General features: G+C 40.0%; 1 protein-coding gene across 4 annotated transcripts in view; it reads right to left on the minus strand.

Moving 5' to 3' along the window:
• Positions 1–400: 400 nt before the first annotated feature.
• The window catches only part of LOC129768061 (cyclin-dependent kinase 12), a 40,661-nt gene continuing 22,507 nt past the window's right edge, over positions 401–18,554 (minus strand). For 3 of the 4 annotated variants that reach the window (XM_055769443.1, XM_055769444.1, XM_055769446.1), the window contains 6 exons: positions 7,504–7,827; positions 7,257–7,422; positions 5,814–7,191; positions 1,893–2,281; positions 1,365–1,838; positions 401–1,301 (listed from right to left, as the gene is read on the minus strand). In XM_055769443.1, the coding sequence (XP_055625418.1) occupies positions 1,088–1,301; positions 1,365–1,838; positions 1,893–2,281; positions 5,814–7,191; positions 7,257–7,422; positions 7,504–7,827 (2,945 nt within the window). In that variant the 3' untranslated portion in view covers positions 401–1,087. The remainder of the gene's footprint in view (positions 1,302–1,364; positions 1,839–1,892; positions 2,282–5,813; positions 7,192–7,256; positions 7,423–7,503; positions 7,828–18,554) is intronic. The other variant, XM_055769445.1, reaches the window with a different exon arrangement.

Consider the following 18,554-nt stretch of genomic DNA (forward strand, 5'->3'; position numbering starts at 1 on the left):
ATTGTCCCTACTGCAACAATGGCTTTCTTTCTATAATTGCTAGTTACAGCGCGCTTAATTCTTTTCTTCAATTTTTATTTAGAAATTGGTTTTAGTTCACTTTTGCTCTCTCCTTCAACTCCTCCAATAGATGAGTGTTGTAGCTCAAGATGATTCATCAACAATTCTTTACAGAGTTTGGTTCTTCTTATAGCTCGCACAAACCATAAAAATCAATCTTTCGAAATCCAACAGGCTGTATCTCTGGTGTGAAGCACTTAGCAAATACCACATAACCATTGTTTGGAGAACGTTGAATCAACACTTTCGTGAGAGAATAATAATGGTTGAAAACAAAGAAAAAAGGATTTGGAAATTATAGGTGCTGTGAGCTAGTGACTTCAATCAACTACTAAATCGATTCCAGGAAAACAAATAGAAAGAAGGGAGGTTTATTTAATATAAGCTCATCATCAATCGATAACAAATTTACAGAGATGAGGATGGTCATCTGTTTTTTTTCTCGCGCAATGGTTTTTTGCCCACACTCACTAGCTCAGTTCTCTTTCACATCATATTCATTTTGTCTCTTCATCATTTTCATTATACTTACAATTAGTACAGCTTTTCTACTAACTTTTATTACTATACACTATTAATCTATCGTTCACACTTCCTATCCCATTCATAGTAATAGAAAATACACAGTATGCGCACTGTTTAAGTCCAATGTTCACTTTTCCTGCCACGAAAGACAAACCATAGCCAGCATTCGCGCAGCTGGTGTTTTTGGATTCATCGAGCATGGAACAACCACCCGGCATTCAATATTCTAGCATTCAACACACCACATATCTCGTTTTGTTGATTTGTTTGCTAGCTGGTGTGAATTCTCAGCTCGAAGAAAAGTTAAACGAAACAAAATATTTGCTGGATTCCTTCTTTTTTGTTTTTGCTGGGTCAGGAAAGATTCCCGAACAGGGGAGGGTCACCCTCAACTTCCGCCAGCGGCACTTTATTGTCAGCATTGATAATATTGCTAGCTGAACCCGGGGTCTGCTCCCAATGAAATTGCGAGTTAATCCAATTGTGGCTATCTACACCTAGTTTAGCCTAATTCTGCCCCGCCGCCCGCCGCATTGGACTGAACGGGGACCGTCGCCCGTATTGCCCCCGCCGCACTGGCGGTCGGTTTGCCTAACGCTGGCTTGCCGGGTGGTAAGTTAGCGGCGGATTCCTGCTGCTCGCGAAGCTGTCTCCGTCGCTTCTTACTCCACAGCTCGTGACAGTCCTGCCATGTTGGCAGCTTTGGTGGTGGTAGCCTGTGGAAAAGAGTAGGTGGTTCATTATCGATCATCCACTCGAGTGAAGGACATTGAACTTACTGATCGGGTACGACATTTTTGAGCCAGGCGGAATTAAGTGCCGCCTCGGCTGTTATCCGCTTGTCGGGATCCAGTTCGAGCATTTTATCCAACAACTCTAGGCAGGATGCGGGTAGAAAGACAAAATCTTCCCTGATCTTCCGACGGTACTGTTTTTTCGCTTTGAGCGTGTGGAACAGCGGTAGCTTGATGACGTTCGGCCATACCGCTGGTGTTGGGGTGCCACACAGCCGTGAAATCATCTCCAATTGGGCGGGTTCCTGGTTTGCTTGAAACAGTGGCTTCTTGAGAAACAACTCTCCCAATATACAGCCGCAGCTCCAAACGTCTATCGATGGTCCGTAGCGTTCTTCACCCAGCAACAATTCCGGAGGTCGGTACCACAGCGTAATGACCTTGTTCGTGTACGGTCGTTCACGATTGTCCGCGTTGTATAATCGTGCGAGACCAAAATCCGCAAGTTTTACTTCTCCCCTAGAATATGAATAGAATTAAAATTTGAATAAAAGAGCACTAAAAAAGCCATACTTATTGTTCATCAAAATGTTGGAACATTTGATATCCCTGTGGAGGAAGTTCTTCCTGTGGCAATAGTTCAGCCCATCCAGCAGTTGCCGCATGATGCTGGCGTTGTTCTGCTCGTTGAAATCTACCATACCGGACTCGAGAAGTCCCATCAGATCGTGATCCATGTACTCGAACACCAAATAAAACGAGCCCTTGTCCTTGCGGAACTCGAGTGCGTCCTGCTTGTCGGTCACAATTTCCCGCAGATTGACGATGTTCTTGTGATTCAGTTGACGCAATATTTTGATCTCTCGCACAGCCGTAATCGGGAAGCCCTCCTTCTCGTGCTCCAAACGGACCTTCTTCAGAGCCACCAGTTCGTTTGTCTGCTGATCCCGAGCTTTGTACACCTGCACACAAACAAACAAACAAAAATGAATTAGAGCTGTTCCATCGCAAATGACGATTTTTTCATAAATTTAATTTTTGTATTTTCTGATTTGGCTAAAATTTTGTAGACGCATTTTTCATGACCAAAAGAACAATTTGCATCATCGGTTTGCCATTTTTACTCTAGCCTTACTTTTGAGAAGGGCCAAAGCAAAAATTGTTTGAAAATTCTCAAAAAAATAATACTCATAAACGGCTGGTCCAATTGACTTGTATAATTAAAAAAAAAGTTGGATTTGAAATTGTTGGAATGTTTTTTATAATTGTTTTTAGACCCGATTTTATGAAAGTACGCATAATTTGCAGTCAAAACAGGGGTGGCATTTCCTAATTCGAAACTAGTGATTTTTGTTCGTTCCAAACACTTTTACCATTATGATTCTCGAAGCGAGCTCAAAACGAGTGAAACGGATAAGGCAGTAGTAGAGTTTCGAGCAATGTTTTGCATTACATGACATTGTGTTCGAACGTTTTTTAGCGTCTATTTGTACCAGTATGTGAGTATAAATACAATACTTTTAGTATGGTGCATAATTAATCACCTAATGAGCGAGGGACCCCGGTGCGGAAAGTTTCGGAGTGAAAAAAAAAATTGTGTTTATTTTCCGTAGGCCTTAGAGTGGGTATATGAGTACCATCACTACATCGGGTGGGTATCTTGAATTTTTCGAAGAAATATTTCTTGGTTTCATTAAACGATGTTTTGTATCCAATTCGATCCATTTTTCGCATAAGCTTCCTTCCAGAAGTGACATCATTTCAATGAACACTGATGAAACTGTTGGTTGAGCCATACCAAGTAAAAAAAAGTCCTCCTCCATTACATTAATTTGGTACGACCAGAAAAACCATTTATGGCCTGAAGATTCAAAACGTCCGCTAATTTTAAACCTTAAGGAATACAAGTGCTTCTAATAGTTGGTTGGGACATGGTTGTATTTGAAATATCTTCAAATACTTCTCGGCTAAGCCTGAAATACTGCCGAAATCTTGAAACAAAAGAATAATTATTATCATTTACAAGTATATCAAAAACGTCAATAAAATAAACTCACTCATTTTCACTCAGCGATAGAGAGTTACTTTTATCCCCCAGCTCCCGCCTCTGTGGAATAAGCGTGCTTTCTTGTAAACTATCGCTGTCGTTAAGAAACATTTCGCAGTCTTTGCTTCATAATCACAATTGTAATATATTAGGCTGTCAAAAAAGTCCTGCGATATTTCCGCGAGGTGTCGTTGTAAGCGCATAGTTCTAGTTGTATTCATTGTATCGAGTCATACTATAGCTTGTTGGAAAGGTATTTTTGCGCGCTATAATATAGTCCTTGACAGTGTTTTGTTTGGTTAAGTCGTTCGTGAGTTATATTGTCGCAAATATGGAGCAAAATAAAGAGAAAATCCGACATATTTTACAGTACTACTATGACAAAGGCAAAAATGCATCTCAAGCTGCTAATAAAATTTGTGCAGTTTATGGACCCGATACAGTTTCCATTTCCACCGCACAACGATGGTTTCAACGTTTTCGTTCTGGTGTAGAGGTCGTCGAAGATGCGCCACGCTCCGGAAGGCCTGTCGTCGAAAATTGCGACAAAATCGCTGAATTAGCCGAGAAAGACCGGCATAGTAGCAGCCGTAGCATCGGCCAAGAGCTGGGGATAAGTCATCAAACCGTTATTAACCATTTGAAGAAGCTTGGATTCACAAAGAAGCTCGATGTATGGGTGCCACACACGTTGACGCAAAAAAACATCTTTGACCGTATCGACGCATGTGAATCGCTGCTGAATCGCAACAAAATCGACCCGTTTCTGAAGCGGATGGTGACTGGCGATGAAAAGTGGGTCACTTACGACAACGTGAAGCGCAAACGGTCGTGGTCGAAGCCCGCTGAAGCGGCTCAGACGGTGGCCAAGCCCTCATTAACGGCCAGGAAGGTTCTGCTGTGTGTTTGGTAGGATTATCAAGGAATAATCTATTATGAGCTGATTCCCTATGGCCAAACGCTCAATTCGGACCTGTACTGCCAACAACTGGACCGCTTGAAGGTAGCACTCATGAAGAAGAGGCCATCTTTGATAAACAGAGGCCGCATTGTCTTCCATCAGGACAACGCCAGACCACACACTTCTTTGGTGACGCGCCAGAAGCTCCGGGAGCTCGGATGGGAGGTTCTTTTGCATCCGCCGTATAGTCCGGACCTTGCACCAAGTGACTACCACCTGTTTTTGTCCATGGCGAACGAGCTAGGTAGTCAGAAGTTAGCCACAAAAGAGGCCTGTGAAAATTGGCCATCCGAGTTTTTTGCCAATAAGGAAGCGAGCTTCTATAACAGGGGTATTATGAAGTTGGCATCTCGTTGGGAACAAGTCATCGAACAAAACGGCGCATATTTGACTTAAAACAGATGATTGTAACTAATTTTATGAACAAATGAAAATTCAAAAAAAATACCGCAGGACTTTTTTGACAGCCTAATATTATCAATTTGAATTTGTTTTTCGATTTTTGCAATAGTCGTGCACTTTGCCTTGTTTACGAAACCCAAAATTTGACATTCCCCTTCGAGACAAATTTTGCTCAAACACTGAAAATATTAACTCGAAAATGATACATAATACTAAATTCAATTCGGTTCGAGTATGAGTTTTCTCGAACCGACTTACTCGTTTCGAAATGCGGATTGCCACCCAAGGTGTGCGGCAATATTAAACTAAATGCTACCGTTTCTGAGATACAGTGATTTTAAAATAAAATTTTCTGAAAACTCTCAACTTTTGTTTGCTTTCGAAAGTTTTTCGAGTCTTTTAACCTAGACGTAAATTTTCCCAAGAGTAGATAATTTACACTTCAATGCTTCAATTAATGAAGTGATGTGATTAATTTTTGTGAAAAGAAAAATCTTTGAGTCTTAGATGTTGTCTAATATTTTTCTCTACAAAACAAAAAAAAAACAAAAAAAAAACAATCTAACTATTCAACAGTATTAGTACGCACAACCAATAGTCAGTTGGTGTATTTAGTATAAAAACACGAAAGTGCGCAGAGTAAAGTTGAGTTACGGTATAACAAATTTTATTTTTTTTTATTTTTCGAGACGAATATTCTCGGGAAATAATATTTTGATGTTTGAATTGTTTATATAATAACAAATATTATTTGTTGCAAAGTGAATTAATGTGAATATATTATAAGTTTATGAAATAATAAAATCAGGAATGAAAAGCAATCAATTTGTGAAAGATATTTAAATCGATTTAAGATGCAGCAAAGACACAAGCAAGTGAGAAGCAAATGTTAATCGAAGGAGAAGCAAGAGAAGAATGAAGTACAAAATGAATACCTTTTTGATACAAATTGTGCTTTTTGATCATAGAAAAAGCGTCTGTAAAATTTGAGACAAATATAAAAATAAAAAAAAGAAATCGACCTTCTAGTTCCAATGGAGTCGCTCATTAGTCAACACAGAACAAGAATCAAAACACTCCTTACCTGTCCATACGTTCCCTCGCCAATCTGTTCGATCATATCGAACACATCGACGCACCGTTCGCCCCAATCCTTTCCACCGGAAGCCGACATCGGCCCAAGCATATTACGCGAAAATCGCCTATTCAATATCCGTGGGCGTCCTTTGGGTTTCTTACTGCCACTGCTAGATTTACTGTACTTACTGCTGCTACTTGACTTCTTCGTGGGGGTATCCGATGCCGGCGGTGGTGACCCAATGTCTTCGTCTCCACTTAGATCTTCCGAACCAGGTACCATCGGTGGCATCGGCAAATTGAGTACACCTTTTTTACTCGTAGTCGTGGAACTAGACGTGCCTGCTGCTGCTGCTGCTGAAGGCGTTTTGTGCTCTCCGCCACTGCTGCGCTTACCCGAACCGCTACTACAACTTTTGTGCTGATGATGATGATGCTGCTGCTGCTGATGGCTATTGTTATTGTTGAGGTTTGGCGTCGTGATTGCCCCCGTGGTAGTGAGCGTTGGTATCGGCATTATTTTCATCTGCGCTCCGGCAACCGGACTAATCTGCCGAGGAGGACTCGGCGTTTGAGCACCTTCCAGTTCCGCCACATTCACCCCCGGGGGCATCGGCAGATTTGTGAGACTTTTTGGTTTGCTGAGTACTGACGATGACGTTGATTCGGTCCCTGTGGTGGATGTAGTCGTCGTCGTCGTCATCGTCATCGTTGTCGTGGACTCGGTCGGTTGACTGGCACTTTGTTGATTGATACTTTCGCTGCTCGTACTATTCAATATCACAGGTATTCGTGAGTCCTTGTTTGAACCATCGTCAGCGGCAGAACCTCCGCCCCCGGGTGGCGCATCCAAAGTAGTGTCCTTTTGGACAGACTGTGGCAAACGAGATGAGCTATCGGTTTGATCTGGCATCGGAATGTCCGTAATGCTTACGTCCTTCAGACCGTTGGAATTAGCTGCATTGCTACCATCGGTCGCCGTTATGACGCAATCGTTTGATAAACTATTTTCGCTGACGATTGCCGTCGCGTTCGATGCTGCTCCCTCCTGGCCTTCTTTCTTCTCCAGGATCTCCTTCAGCGTTTTCATCCTTTTGTGTTTGTCTTTGATCAGTTCGGCGAAGAAACTAGTGTCGGTAATTTTATTTTTCATGTCGAGCTTTTTCGCCGACGACAAATCCGTCGGTGATCGTGATCGGCTGTCACTCGAATACCGCCGATTCGCCGGAGACGAGCGGCGGGGACTTCTCGAGTGATGCCTCGAATGGGCTCGACTCCGACTTCGACTCGGCGAGGGACTGTTGTAGTAGCTTTTGCGTGCTCGTGACGACTTCATGGGTGATGGCGTTCGTCTTCGGCGATGACTACTGATCGGACTGGGACTCCTGCAAAAAATGAACAGACGCTCATATTTGGCACTAGACAGACTAAATACCATCTCAAGACTAACCTCGTATACCTTCTGGGGGGAAGATCACCTCTCCGATCGTGTTGATTCCATTCTGGTTCTCGTCTTCCAGTGTAACGTTTGTCCTTCCGATAGTAATCCTTCTCCGGAGGTGAACGATCCCTCCGACGTTTTGCTGGTGGGGGAGAGTAGGGTTTGTGACGACCATCTAGAGGCAAAACAAGTTATGAGCAAACGAAAAACTGTTAAGGAAAACTGCATATTCTCAAAACAAGCATAACCATCGTACTTGGGCTTACGCTTCGGCGTGAATCCCAGCTCGGCCCATGTCGAGGTGGGGTCTGACTCCGGCGATAGCGTCCACCAGCGCCGCGTGGCGTTGGACTGTCACTAATCGCTATGGGGCTAACATGCTGTAGGAGTGGCGTTTGCTGCGGCTGCTGGTATGATAAACCCTTTTTGATAACGACTGGCGGGGTGTGAGGAGATGAAGTCGATTGGTACAGCTTGCGGGTATGTGGTCCTCGGTTCCCCGGGTGAGGACTTCGTCCGCGAGGTGCTTCTCCGTAGGGACTGTTCACCGACCGGCTCGACGGTCGAATGGGGGGAGTAGCTGAAAATAAATGAGAACGTTAGTTGCAGACAGGTTGTGTACATTCTGTGTATGTAAAGCTATGTTATGGATTGTGAATTTCAATAATTAATTTTATATAATGATATAAATATTATTGATCTCAACACATGTCTGAATATGAATGTTATCAGTACATGATGCGCTTCGGATTAATCTTTTTTGAAAAAAGCACTAACGTTTATGTGAAACAACACTTTCTCTGCATAATGTCCGTTTTTCTTTCATCAATACTTTGTAGAGTAACCTCTTTCGAGTAAATAATCTCCATTGTAGTTCAGAAAAATTACAAATTGGCGAAATAATCGACTGGTCTGAACAGAAAATAAACCCAAAACTGCCATTACTATAGCTTCCAGCAAAATTAATTAATTTGATGTGTGGAGGTTTTAGGGTGCAATAAATGTTTCTACGGTGGTCAGACACTCCACCCCCTCTCTAAGAGGGAGCTGCCATACAAATGAAACACAAATTTCTGCATTACTCGAGAATCAAGCGAATGAATCAAGCAAATGAAACGAAATTTGGCATGTGAAGCTTTTAGGGTACTATAAATGTTTTTATAGTGATTTGACACTCCTTTCCCCTCTCTAAAGATAGGGGAGGGTGCTAAACAACTCGAGGACTAACCAAAAAAAAAATGGAAACAAACTTAGCATATAGAGGTTTTAGGGATCGATAAACGTTTCTATGGTAGTTCGACACTCCTCTCCCTCTCTAAAGGGGTTTCCCATACATATAAATTTTGGGCGGGACGAAGTTTGCCGGGTCAGCTAGTTATCCCATAAAATTTAATTCGCAGTTGCACAATATATTCTGTGTTCACGTTCATTGAAATAAACTTCAAAACCTCAAGTTAAGATTAATGAAATGCGCTATACAACAATATCAATTAAAATAACTTAGAATAAACTATCAAACTTTGTTCAAAAGTAAGTTGTGAGTTCTAGTTTCCTTCAATATGATTGTGAAGACATTTGAAGACATTTTTTCGTACCACGTGAAGATATTTGGAGAAATTACCTGACACCCCTGTACGTAGCTAATGTAAAGTTCACCTTAATGTATTGATTAGCCCGATGAGCTTGAGCTTGGGTAGACTGTACAATACGTAGTTGCTCTCCGTGATTGACCTGAACCAACCAAATTGCACAAAGAACACACAGAATGACGCTTGGGACTAGCAAATCATTCTCGTTGTGCAATTCTCGGTGATTCGAGCTTTAAATTGTCAATAACGACGCCGGCCACGTCCTTACAGTCACCAGGGGAAGGGAAGGAATGTTAGTATGATATTCGCCGCCCGAAGGTCAGAAGGGTCGCCTCTATAGCGTGGTTCCCTAGCGTTTACCATGGAAGGGATATTTGTTAGTGGGATAGGTTTAAAATCAGGATTCATTGCGGTAAGTGATGTGATTCTGTGAACGCTAACTCTAAACTGCTCGACGAAACTAGATCTAAAAAATCGAAGGTATTTAAGGTAATACACTGCCGGACGTACGATTCTATACTTTCTAATCGCTAGAATATTATAACAAAGAATATGATACGATTATATATGATTATATATGATTTCGACACCGATAACGGAGATTATCTTTGAGAAACCTGAGAAGGTCACCAAGAAACCCCTCTACAATAGAAAGGATCTACAATACATATCGTGCCTTATTTTCACATCCAACGACGGAGGTTATGCTTGAGAAACCTAAAAAGGACACTTGAAAATCTACCTACGATAAAACGAATCTATAATATATTTCGTGGACTATCACATCGCATGCTTTGTAGCTTTTGGAATATTCTAACGCCAGACTTTCTGAACTCTTGGAATATTTCAGCACTTGACCTACATTGCCTGCATTGCACTTCGTGACCAATCGCATTGCATACATGTTAACTTACGGAATATTTTGACACCGGACGTGAGTTGATATTCATGAGGAACATAACTGCGAAATATTTCTAAAATAAAACGGACCTACTCTGTTTTTATTTGAAACGATATATATTTGTTGTATAATAATGCGATTTGCTGTAATTCCACTGCGATTATGCGCTTGTCCCATCACCCTCACCAACATTTTACACAAAACACAGCTCTACAGTAACCAATCTAATCCACACTTGGCAACGCCTAAACATCGTCACTACTTACGGGTGATGCAAAAATACACAAACATACTCCACCTATAGTACACACCACAGACACAACCCCAAAAGTACACAAGAGCACACAAACACCAACCACAGACAGACAAAAAGTAAGCACTTAAAGAGCTCTACTCATCCTCGTGCATACCTCATGGGAAACTTAATCATTTCAGGTTTCACCATAAACCTGACATCCACAAGCCTCTTCATTTACTCCAAAAAGAACAGTAACTTTGACGACGTCGTCGACGTCAACAAGCGACAACCAAAGTACGTTCACATTAGAGAGCGGCTTAGAGTCGTTCAGCTCATACAACTCAAATTAGAATGACAGAATACTTTGGAGGAAATTCAAGATAAAAAGGAAAAATGGGTTACACATTTGTACTACATTGAAAAGTGGGATAGACAAAAATGATTGTGCATTTTTTCTAAGTTTGTCCAATTAGAGGTAATTTATTCAATTGGAATTAATTTTGACGACATTGAGATTTATGTGTCGTTAGTGTGAATATAATAATGGATTTTTTACAGACCTGAACGACATCATACAAACTCTCCTAAAATATATTCTTTTTTTTAACCTGCGAAAATAGTCTCAAGAAACAATTAATATGGCAGAACAACGTTTGCTAGTATAATATACAACGAGTACTGAATGCTGAAATCCAACTTAGAAAATGCTAAATTTAAACAACGGAAAAATAAACCGTTTAAAAATATGAATATTCGAGATGTTTAGTTTACCTCAAATTAATATATAGCCCGAAACGACGGTTTTAGATAAAACTACCTAGATAAACTTTTTTACATCCACTCTCGCAAAAATATATAAAAATGTTTCCACTAATAGGCGCAACGCGAAATAATTATTCGCGATAACAATGGTCACAAAGAGACAGTCACCCTCTATCTCTATCAGATTAGCAAATGCGAGCAGAAAAGCAACGCGAACACAACGCCAACAGCCAAGAACAAACAACAGATTGAAATACATAACATAAATACAAAAAAAAACTCCGAACTGTTACAATAGATAGAAACAAGACAAAGCTTCTATGTTCTATACTCAACCCTTCAACTCACGATTTAACCTACAAAACAGTGGAAAACTCAAACAATCTTCGAGCAATTCCACTACTTTGCTGAGCCTCCCAATGGCTTTAATTAAATAGCACATGGATGCTAAATCGTTATAGCTTCCCTAAAAATTAATGACTAAAAAATTGAATTGGAGCGCAGCCACATCCAAACATCTTCAACACACATAGAAACACATAGACAATCCAATGATAGAGAGAACTCCGTAGACTCTCCTCGTTCTCTGTGACACTCTCACTACAATTCCCCGCGCTCATGAAACACCACCATTTATATTTAATTCCTTCAAACACTGTAAGAGAATCTCATAGAATTGAATCTCTCTCGTTGCGTCTCACCACCGACATACACGCATAGTTTGTGTTAGAGGATGCACCGACTCGCAAAGATCCTCATAAAAACAATATATATTTGATAAATGAATGTAATAATTAAGAACTTAGCTGTTTTCTGGCATGATTCCAATAAATTTGATCACTGAGTTGCCTTTATTGGTGATAGTACCACTTCCGATACATATAACGTGTTTGACTCGCTTCGGAGGGCACAATAAAACACACTCGCGCGGTGCAGTACACAACAGAAATAGAGTGGTTAAAATACAAAAATACTGACGAATGGCGGACGCGAATTGCTTATTTTTATTTCTTTCGAAATAAAATTGAATAATTGAATAATAACGAATTTTTAGGTCTCACTTTTCATAACGTAACACCAAGCTAATATTCTTCACTTTCCTCATATGAAAACACCGGTATGCAAATAAAAAATTCACCGAAAGTAGACGCACGCAACTTCCCATTCTCTGTTTTCACTATCTGATTCCATTTCCTTACACGAAAATATGCGCGGAGCGAGAGAAAACGCGTCCGCACTCTATGACTGCCCGACGGAGACTAGAGATGGGCAAACCGTTCACGAACGGTACAAACGAACTAGTTCGCCGAAAAGAGTGAACGAACGGTCGTTCTTTTTCAAAGAACGGTAGTTCTCCCCACGAACTGATTGCGAGCGAACGGTTTGTGAACGAACTGATTCCGAAAGAACGGTTTGCGAGTGAATTGTTTGAGAGTGAACTGATGGAGAGTGAATTGCTTGTGAACGAACTGTTAGGAGTGAACTGTATGGGAAAGAACTGATTGAGAGCTATTGAGAGTGAACTGTTTGGGAACGAACTGTTTGAGAACGAAGTGTTTGCGGGCGAACTGTTTGCGAACGAACTAGTGCAGCTGAACAGATTTGCGTTGGACGGAATGGACAAATATAACGAGAACGTTTGTAAGGAAAATAAAACGACAAAATGCATCTAACGCAGGGTTTATTTTGTTAACGTATACTCAATTTTGTGTTAAAAATTAAATGAGATTTTCGTAGTTTTAAAAGTTTATTTTCAATTACATTTATTCTTTCAATTCCACGTAACATTCATATTTAGTTGCTTTTTAGCATTTTAGTTGCTTTCAATTCATTGTTTGGCCTATTGCGTATACGTGTTCGCGTGATTGTTTGTATGATTGATTGTTAGTGAAAATCGCTGCTGATTTTTTCCCCTGAATGAATATTATGAAATATGATCTTACATGGAACCTGTGTGTTGTCCAAAAAGAGAATATGAAAAATTTCACATATTTTGTGCACATCAAATTATTACATAAACTTTTGTCGGTCGACATATTTTCACATACAGTTTGCGACTTTTAAAGAAGAAGCAGATTATCTTTCCCCACTAAATTTTAAAAATATGAATCCCATACGTACACCATCCAATCCAACGATATCAATTAATAGCTGTCTATTGATGTTGGGTTCTAGCTAACATTCTATGTTGTTCTTAATACCGGTGAACGAAAGAGCGAAAGAACGGTTCAAAAGAACTTAGAATTCACTTAGATGAACGATGATTGAGTGAACCGTTCATCAAAGTGAACTGTTTTGCCCATCTCTAACGGAGACTCCCTAGTAATACCTACGTTGAGAAGGCAAAAGTTCAACTCTGTATTGATTAGCCCGATGAGCCTGTTTAACAGACCGAAGACGAGACACAGTGGAAAATAGGATAGATGACTGATTGGGTTTACTGGTGGTCAATCCGCTATAGCTAAGACAGTGTAAGTTTACTTAAACTAATGATTTTTACTTTACATGGAGGGGTATTTTGATTCTAAATGCAACTGCGGCAACACACTGCACATCTGAAACAGAAATACCAGCAGAGAATCAATATTCTCCGGACAGTAACTGGTAAATATTGTGGCGCTTATCCACGATAATTTTCAGTGGAGTATCTCGGGTTGCACTTTGGTGCGAGAACGTGTACGAGTGCGTGGTCCTTTTTTCATTCCATCAGTCTATTTTATTAGGCTCATTTAGCAAATCAGCTGTAACAGAGTCGTATTCATTCGTGTACATTTTTATCTTAAGATAACTTTTGTTGTATATTATACTGTTACCATTTTAAGGCGTAAGAGTATTACTATCCATCGACAAACTTATCTCAAGAAAATATCACAACTATGAAATTCGCTACACGGACGTTTCCAAAGGGATGCAAGGAGTTGGTTTCGGGGTAAGCGGTCATAATAACTCTCTTATTTTCAGCAAGAAGCTCTTCGACATTTTCCAGGTGTTCTCGGCCGAAGCTGCCGGAATCTTTGAAGCTGCCACTATGCCGTCAAGCAAACCGATCCTGATAGTTACCGACTCGGCTACTATCAGTGCCGTTGGCGCGGCTATAACTAGGCACCCATGGATACAAGCTATCAGGAGGTATCTGCAGCCGGCTACAGTCCTCATGTGGGTCCCCGGACATAGTGGCATAGCCGGCAATGAAGCGGCCGACCGTTTTGCCGGAATCGGTCACCTTGGCTAACTTTTAGAGCGCAAAGTACCGCTAGACGACATCAGACTATGGATCGCCAACACTAACTGGTAGGCGGACATCCTCGTCAAACAACTAGGGGAAAAAAAGCTCAAATGCGTGGAAATTCTAGTGACGAAATCTGTTTTTTGTTTATTGTTTTTTTTTTAATTGCTTGTCTGTATGTGCACGTAAAATGAATCATAGTAAGCGCATATCGCGGCATGGTTTCTGCAGTTTTTGCTGAGACGAACCAGCCCAGGAGGCTGAAGGTCTCAAAAATAAAGAATAAAAAGAATTTTTCTTACTAAAGCACAGATAAGGCGTCGTGTACAAATTACGTGACGAGAGAAGTGGAGAGGGGGGTCGAGGTTGTGTTAATTACTGTGTATTAGAGATAGGAAATTGCGTTACGTAGGGGAGAAGCGGTCCAAAATCCGGATTTTTAGCGTGACGTAATTTGTGCACGACGCCTAATGTAAATTCCAATAGTGCACTCATACTGTCGTGAAAATTCATTTCCTTTGAAAGTTTATTTTTCAAATGAATTGAAAATGCACAGTTCAAAGCGAAAAGAAGGGATTAAATCAGTTCAGGAAATGTTTAAGCTCGAACCATTGAAAATGCTGAATTCGTCAGCTCTCACTGAAATCCGTCATTAAACATAACCTAGAGAGATTCAACTACGACCGAAATCCTATTTTACTGTTTTTTGAACTATGTTTTGCTATTGATTGTTGAATTGAGCAAAACAAACTGAAACACCTTAATTTACTCAGATTGATTCGGACACCAGAACACTTTATCTTACTTTCTTGAATAATATATACATAATACATCAAATCTGATGTTCCAGGCCCAGACTTTGGAGATTTAGAGAAGCATCTGCAGATATCTACGTAGATGTTGAAGATGTGGAAATAGAAGCTACTGAACTGAGCGAGAACAAAACAATAGCTGTTAGGACCATCTACTGAACCATCAAATGGTTGGACGATTAAAGTTTGAATAAGAAATAGAAATTTAAATAAAAACATACCCGATTAATTTGTTTAGAATGAAAAATTCCTGTTCTGTCCATATCCTAAGCATTAGCTATATAGTAACTTTATGTGCTCTTCTCAAGCGTTGACCGTTCTCCAACTCCGCCTGCGAATGACGGATCTCTATAGTAGCATGTCCGAAAAAGAACCTGAAACTAATGAGAACCAGAGCAGAGGATCCAAAACCCCTAAGGAGGAGGGTTGTAATAGTTGTTATCCATGGTTATTATGGAACGAAAAAAATGGATAAACTCCTAATAACATAAGTCACCACAGTAAATCCTGAGTATTATCTCTCCCCACTAACAACTATCCCTTCCTTGATCAACGCTGGAGAACCACGCTATAGAGGCGACCCTTCTAGCCTTCGGGCAGCGAATATCATACTAACATTCCTTCCCTTCCCCTGGTGACTGTAAGGACGTGGCCGGCGTCGTTACTGACTAAAGTTCAAATCAGATACTCGTACAATGAGAATGGTTTGCTACTCCCAAGCATCTTTCGGTGTGTTCTTTGTGCAATTTCGCTTGTCCAGGTCAATTACGTAGAGCAACTACGAAGAGTACAGTCTACCCAAGCTCAAGCTCTTCTTAACTGTTTTTCATGGGCTCGATTTTCAAAGGGTGAGAGCGAGCTGCATGAATTCGAGATTATTCAGCTTCAAGAAATAATTGAGCCACTAATCATGAATAATGTGGATGGAGGACCATAGGAAAACCAGTTTTGAAAAGGTCATAAATATTTTCGATTTATCATTTTAATCAATTGAATCTCGATTCAATACGCGTTACTACAAATGCATCAAGACGCAGTGCTTTCAATCGTTGAACGTCGGATGGCTCTTCTTCCGCGGGAGTCAGCAGGTTCAATACTTCCTCATGATCATGACGGATCTTAACTGGAAACGAAACTTTTTAAGTTTTCGAGGGAATAGTTAGCTAATGTGTGGAATAATCTAGCGATCGACGGATATTCCCTCAAAGGTGTTGTTTTCGAAAAAAAAATTGGTGTCAAATGTCTTTAAACCATTGCATGAAACGTCGTCTATAGTTTTCTCGAAAAAAATTTTTTTATCGAATATCGACACTCTGGGACACTCTGACACGTATGGTTTGGGGTGACAATGAAAACGGTCATCTCGGTTTTTCACATGGAATTTCGTGCGAAATGTTGATTTACACGATAGGATACCCAATGCAAAATATAAGCTCAATCGGACTTCTTTTACTAGTGTCACAGACGTTAAAATTAGAGTTTTTTGAAAACCGAAAAATCACCTGAAATCGAGGTTCTCAAAAAAAAAATGTGGTGCCAAATGTTTTATAATCGCACGAAACGTCAAGATGGTACGAGCTCCACGGAACGAACCGAACCTAACAGAGCGTCAACTAGATAAGTCGGTATGTGGCAAACATATCGACATCAGGCATCACTACGTTTACGAACAAAATCTGTATGACCGCGGAACGCATTACAAGATAAGTTTCATGTTCAATGATGCTTTCATCAGATTGTTGGGTCTTTTCGAATAGGCTATGAGGTAGCCTGAGGATCCAAAGCGTACCGATCAAATGTTACGGAGGCATGTTGAAGAAATGTTGAAATTGTTTCCTACTTCAGAAGCTCCCGAGCCGATGTTTACAGCGAATATCTGAGACCATTGCCTGAAAACCGGTTTGTTATTGCCAACTACTACGTTTGTTTCATTTAGCCAGTGGAAATGAACATAATAACTGAGGAACTAAGGAGTGTATCGAAATGTAATCCCCGTAATTTTATACGTTATGACTCACAAACGAGTGCAGTTTATGGACCTGCATTAACACTAAACCTATCATCATTCTATATATACCGATTCCTACCGCTGGCGGTCAAATGACCGCTTTTCGAATAAACGTTATGTTTTTTTTAAATAAATTATGATCAAAACATAATTTTTCATAAACAATGAAACACAATTAATTATCATGTAATAATCATAAAATATTCAACATTTTCCATAAACATATCTTTTTCATGTAGAACATATGTTTATTATTTTCCTCTATTTGCAACATCCAATTTGACAGATTTTTCGTCTCTCTGAAATTGCACTTGATTCTCCTTAAGTTTTCTCCATACTTTTCATTCTTTGTTCCTCAAAATCTTGATATTCAGTGGCAAGTTCTTCCTCCAACTGAAATAGAAATTCTTGTCGCGATGTTTTCTCCTGTTGTCTGCTTGTATAAAATCCAAGTATTTATACCAGTCAAATCCAAAATGTTGAAAAATATATGAACAGGCCATCTATGAGATATCTATTTTGTGTTATACTTTTTATACTTTTTAGATATTTGGTCTGTTATATTCACGACATATTCAGTGTAGTTAGTCTCAGGTATACATTTACCTTTTTTTCCAATTTTTACGAACTTATGTTTCGAACTCAGCGAGAGAACTTTTTTGTTCGGTTTGCTTTTATAAATTGTTAAAGTACAATTTTCTGATTTGTAAAGCTGCGTTGCAAAACGTGCAATCATTCTTTTGTTCTGCAGGTTTGGGTAATTCCATCTTGTTCGCTCAAATAGCCCCTATCAAAGTAGTTCATTCTGATAGAAGTTTCGTTACTAGAGATTCACTTGTCTCAGAATTACCATTATCGTTGGTTATATCCATTTCGCACCCTGTGGTTAAGTGAGTTTGAGAACAACGAATTCACTGAGTGATGTTCCAAAGTACGAAATTCCTTTTTCAAAATATTTACTCTTAACGTTTGATGTCAACCAAAATTTAATGCCAAACTGAACGGGTTTGTGGGCATACATTAAATAAATCTACATTTTGTTTTTGTCGCAAGTAATTGTTCGTCAACGGTTTTATTTCAACCTTCGACATAAGAGCGAATTTGTCAGTCTGTAAACGCTTCGTGCGTCTATTTTATCAAAACGAATAATTCACATGATTTCCGAGAAACAATCTTTGTTCATTGTTCGCGAAAAAAAATCAGGGCCCCATTTCTTATTCCATAAATATGAAATGTTGAATTTCTTGTTTGATGCGCACCACGTGCATCTACAATTGGGATTAAAGCATCTAATTCTGCAGAAGTTAAATTCCATTCGGATCCAAACACTCGATATGCTTCACCTTCTGTACACATGAAAACCTGGAATTTAACAATTTTGATTAAAGTTTCAAAAGCGGTCAATTGACCGCTCTGGTAGTCTTAGTGTTAACAGCCATGTGATCTGTTTCCGTTTGCAAAATTATGTTCAAGATGCCGCCAATCGAATTGGAAACTAAAGAAAACTTTCGCACATTTGGTGCACCAGGAAGGGTGTAACATACAATCCAATCGCAAGAAGGACCAAAATTTGCCCGGGGAGTGGGAAACGAATAATAGAGAAGTTTGATAATGAGTGCTTCCTAGAGGATCCGCCCAGAAGTGAACGTAAACCAGAACCCGGATTAGAAAGGGACCATAAATTTTCAAATTTATTTGGACGAATCCGTGGAAAAGAGATCGCTTTCATCTTAATGTATAAAAGAAGGATTTTCCAGGAGAACGGCTGATC

The sequence above is a fragment of the Toxorhynchites rutilus genome, chromosome 2 (assembly GCF_029784135.1).
Source record: "Toxorhynchites rutilus septentrionalis strain SRP chromosome 2, ASM2978413v1, whole genome shotgun sequence".
Classification (NCBI taxonomy): Eukaryota; Metazoa; Arthropoda; class Insecta; order Diptera; family Culicidae; genus Toxorhynchites; species Toxorhynchites rutilus.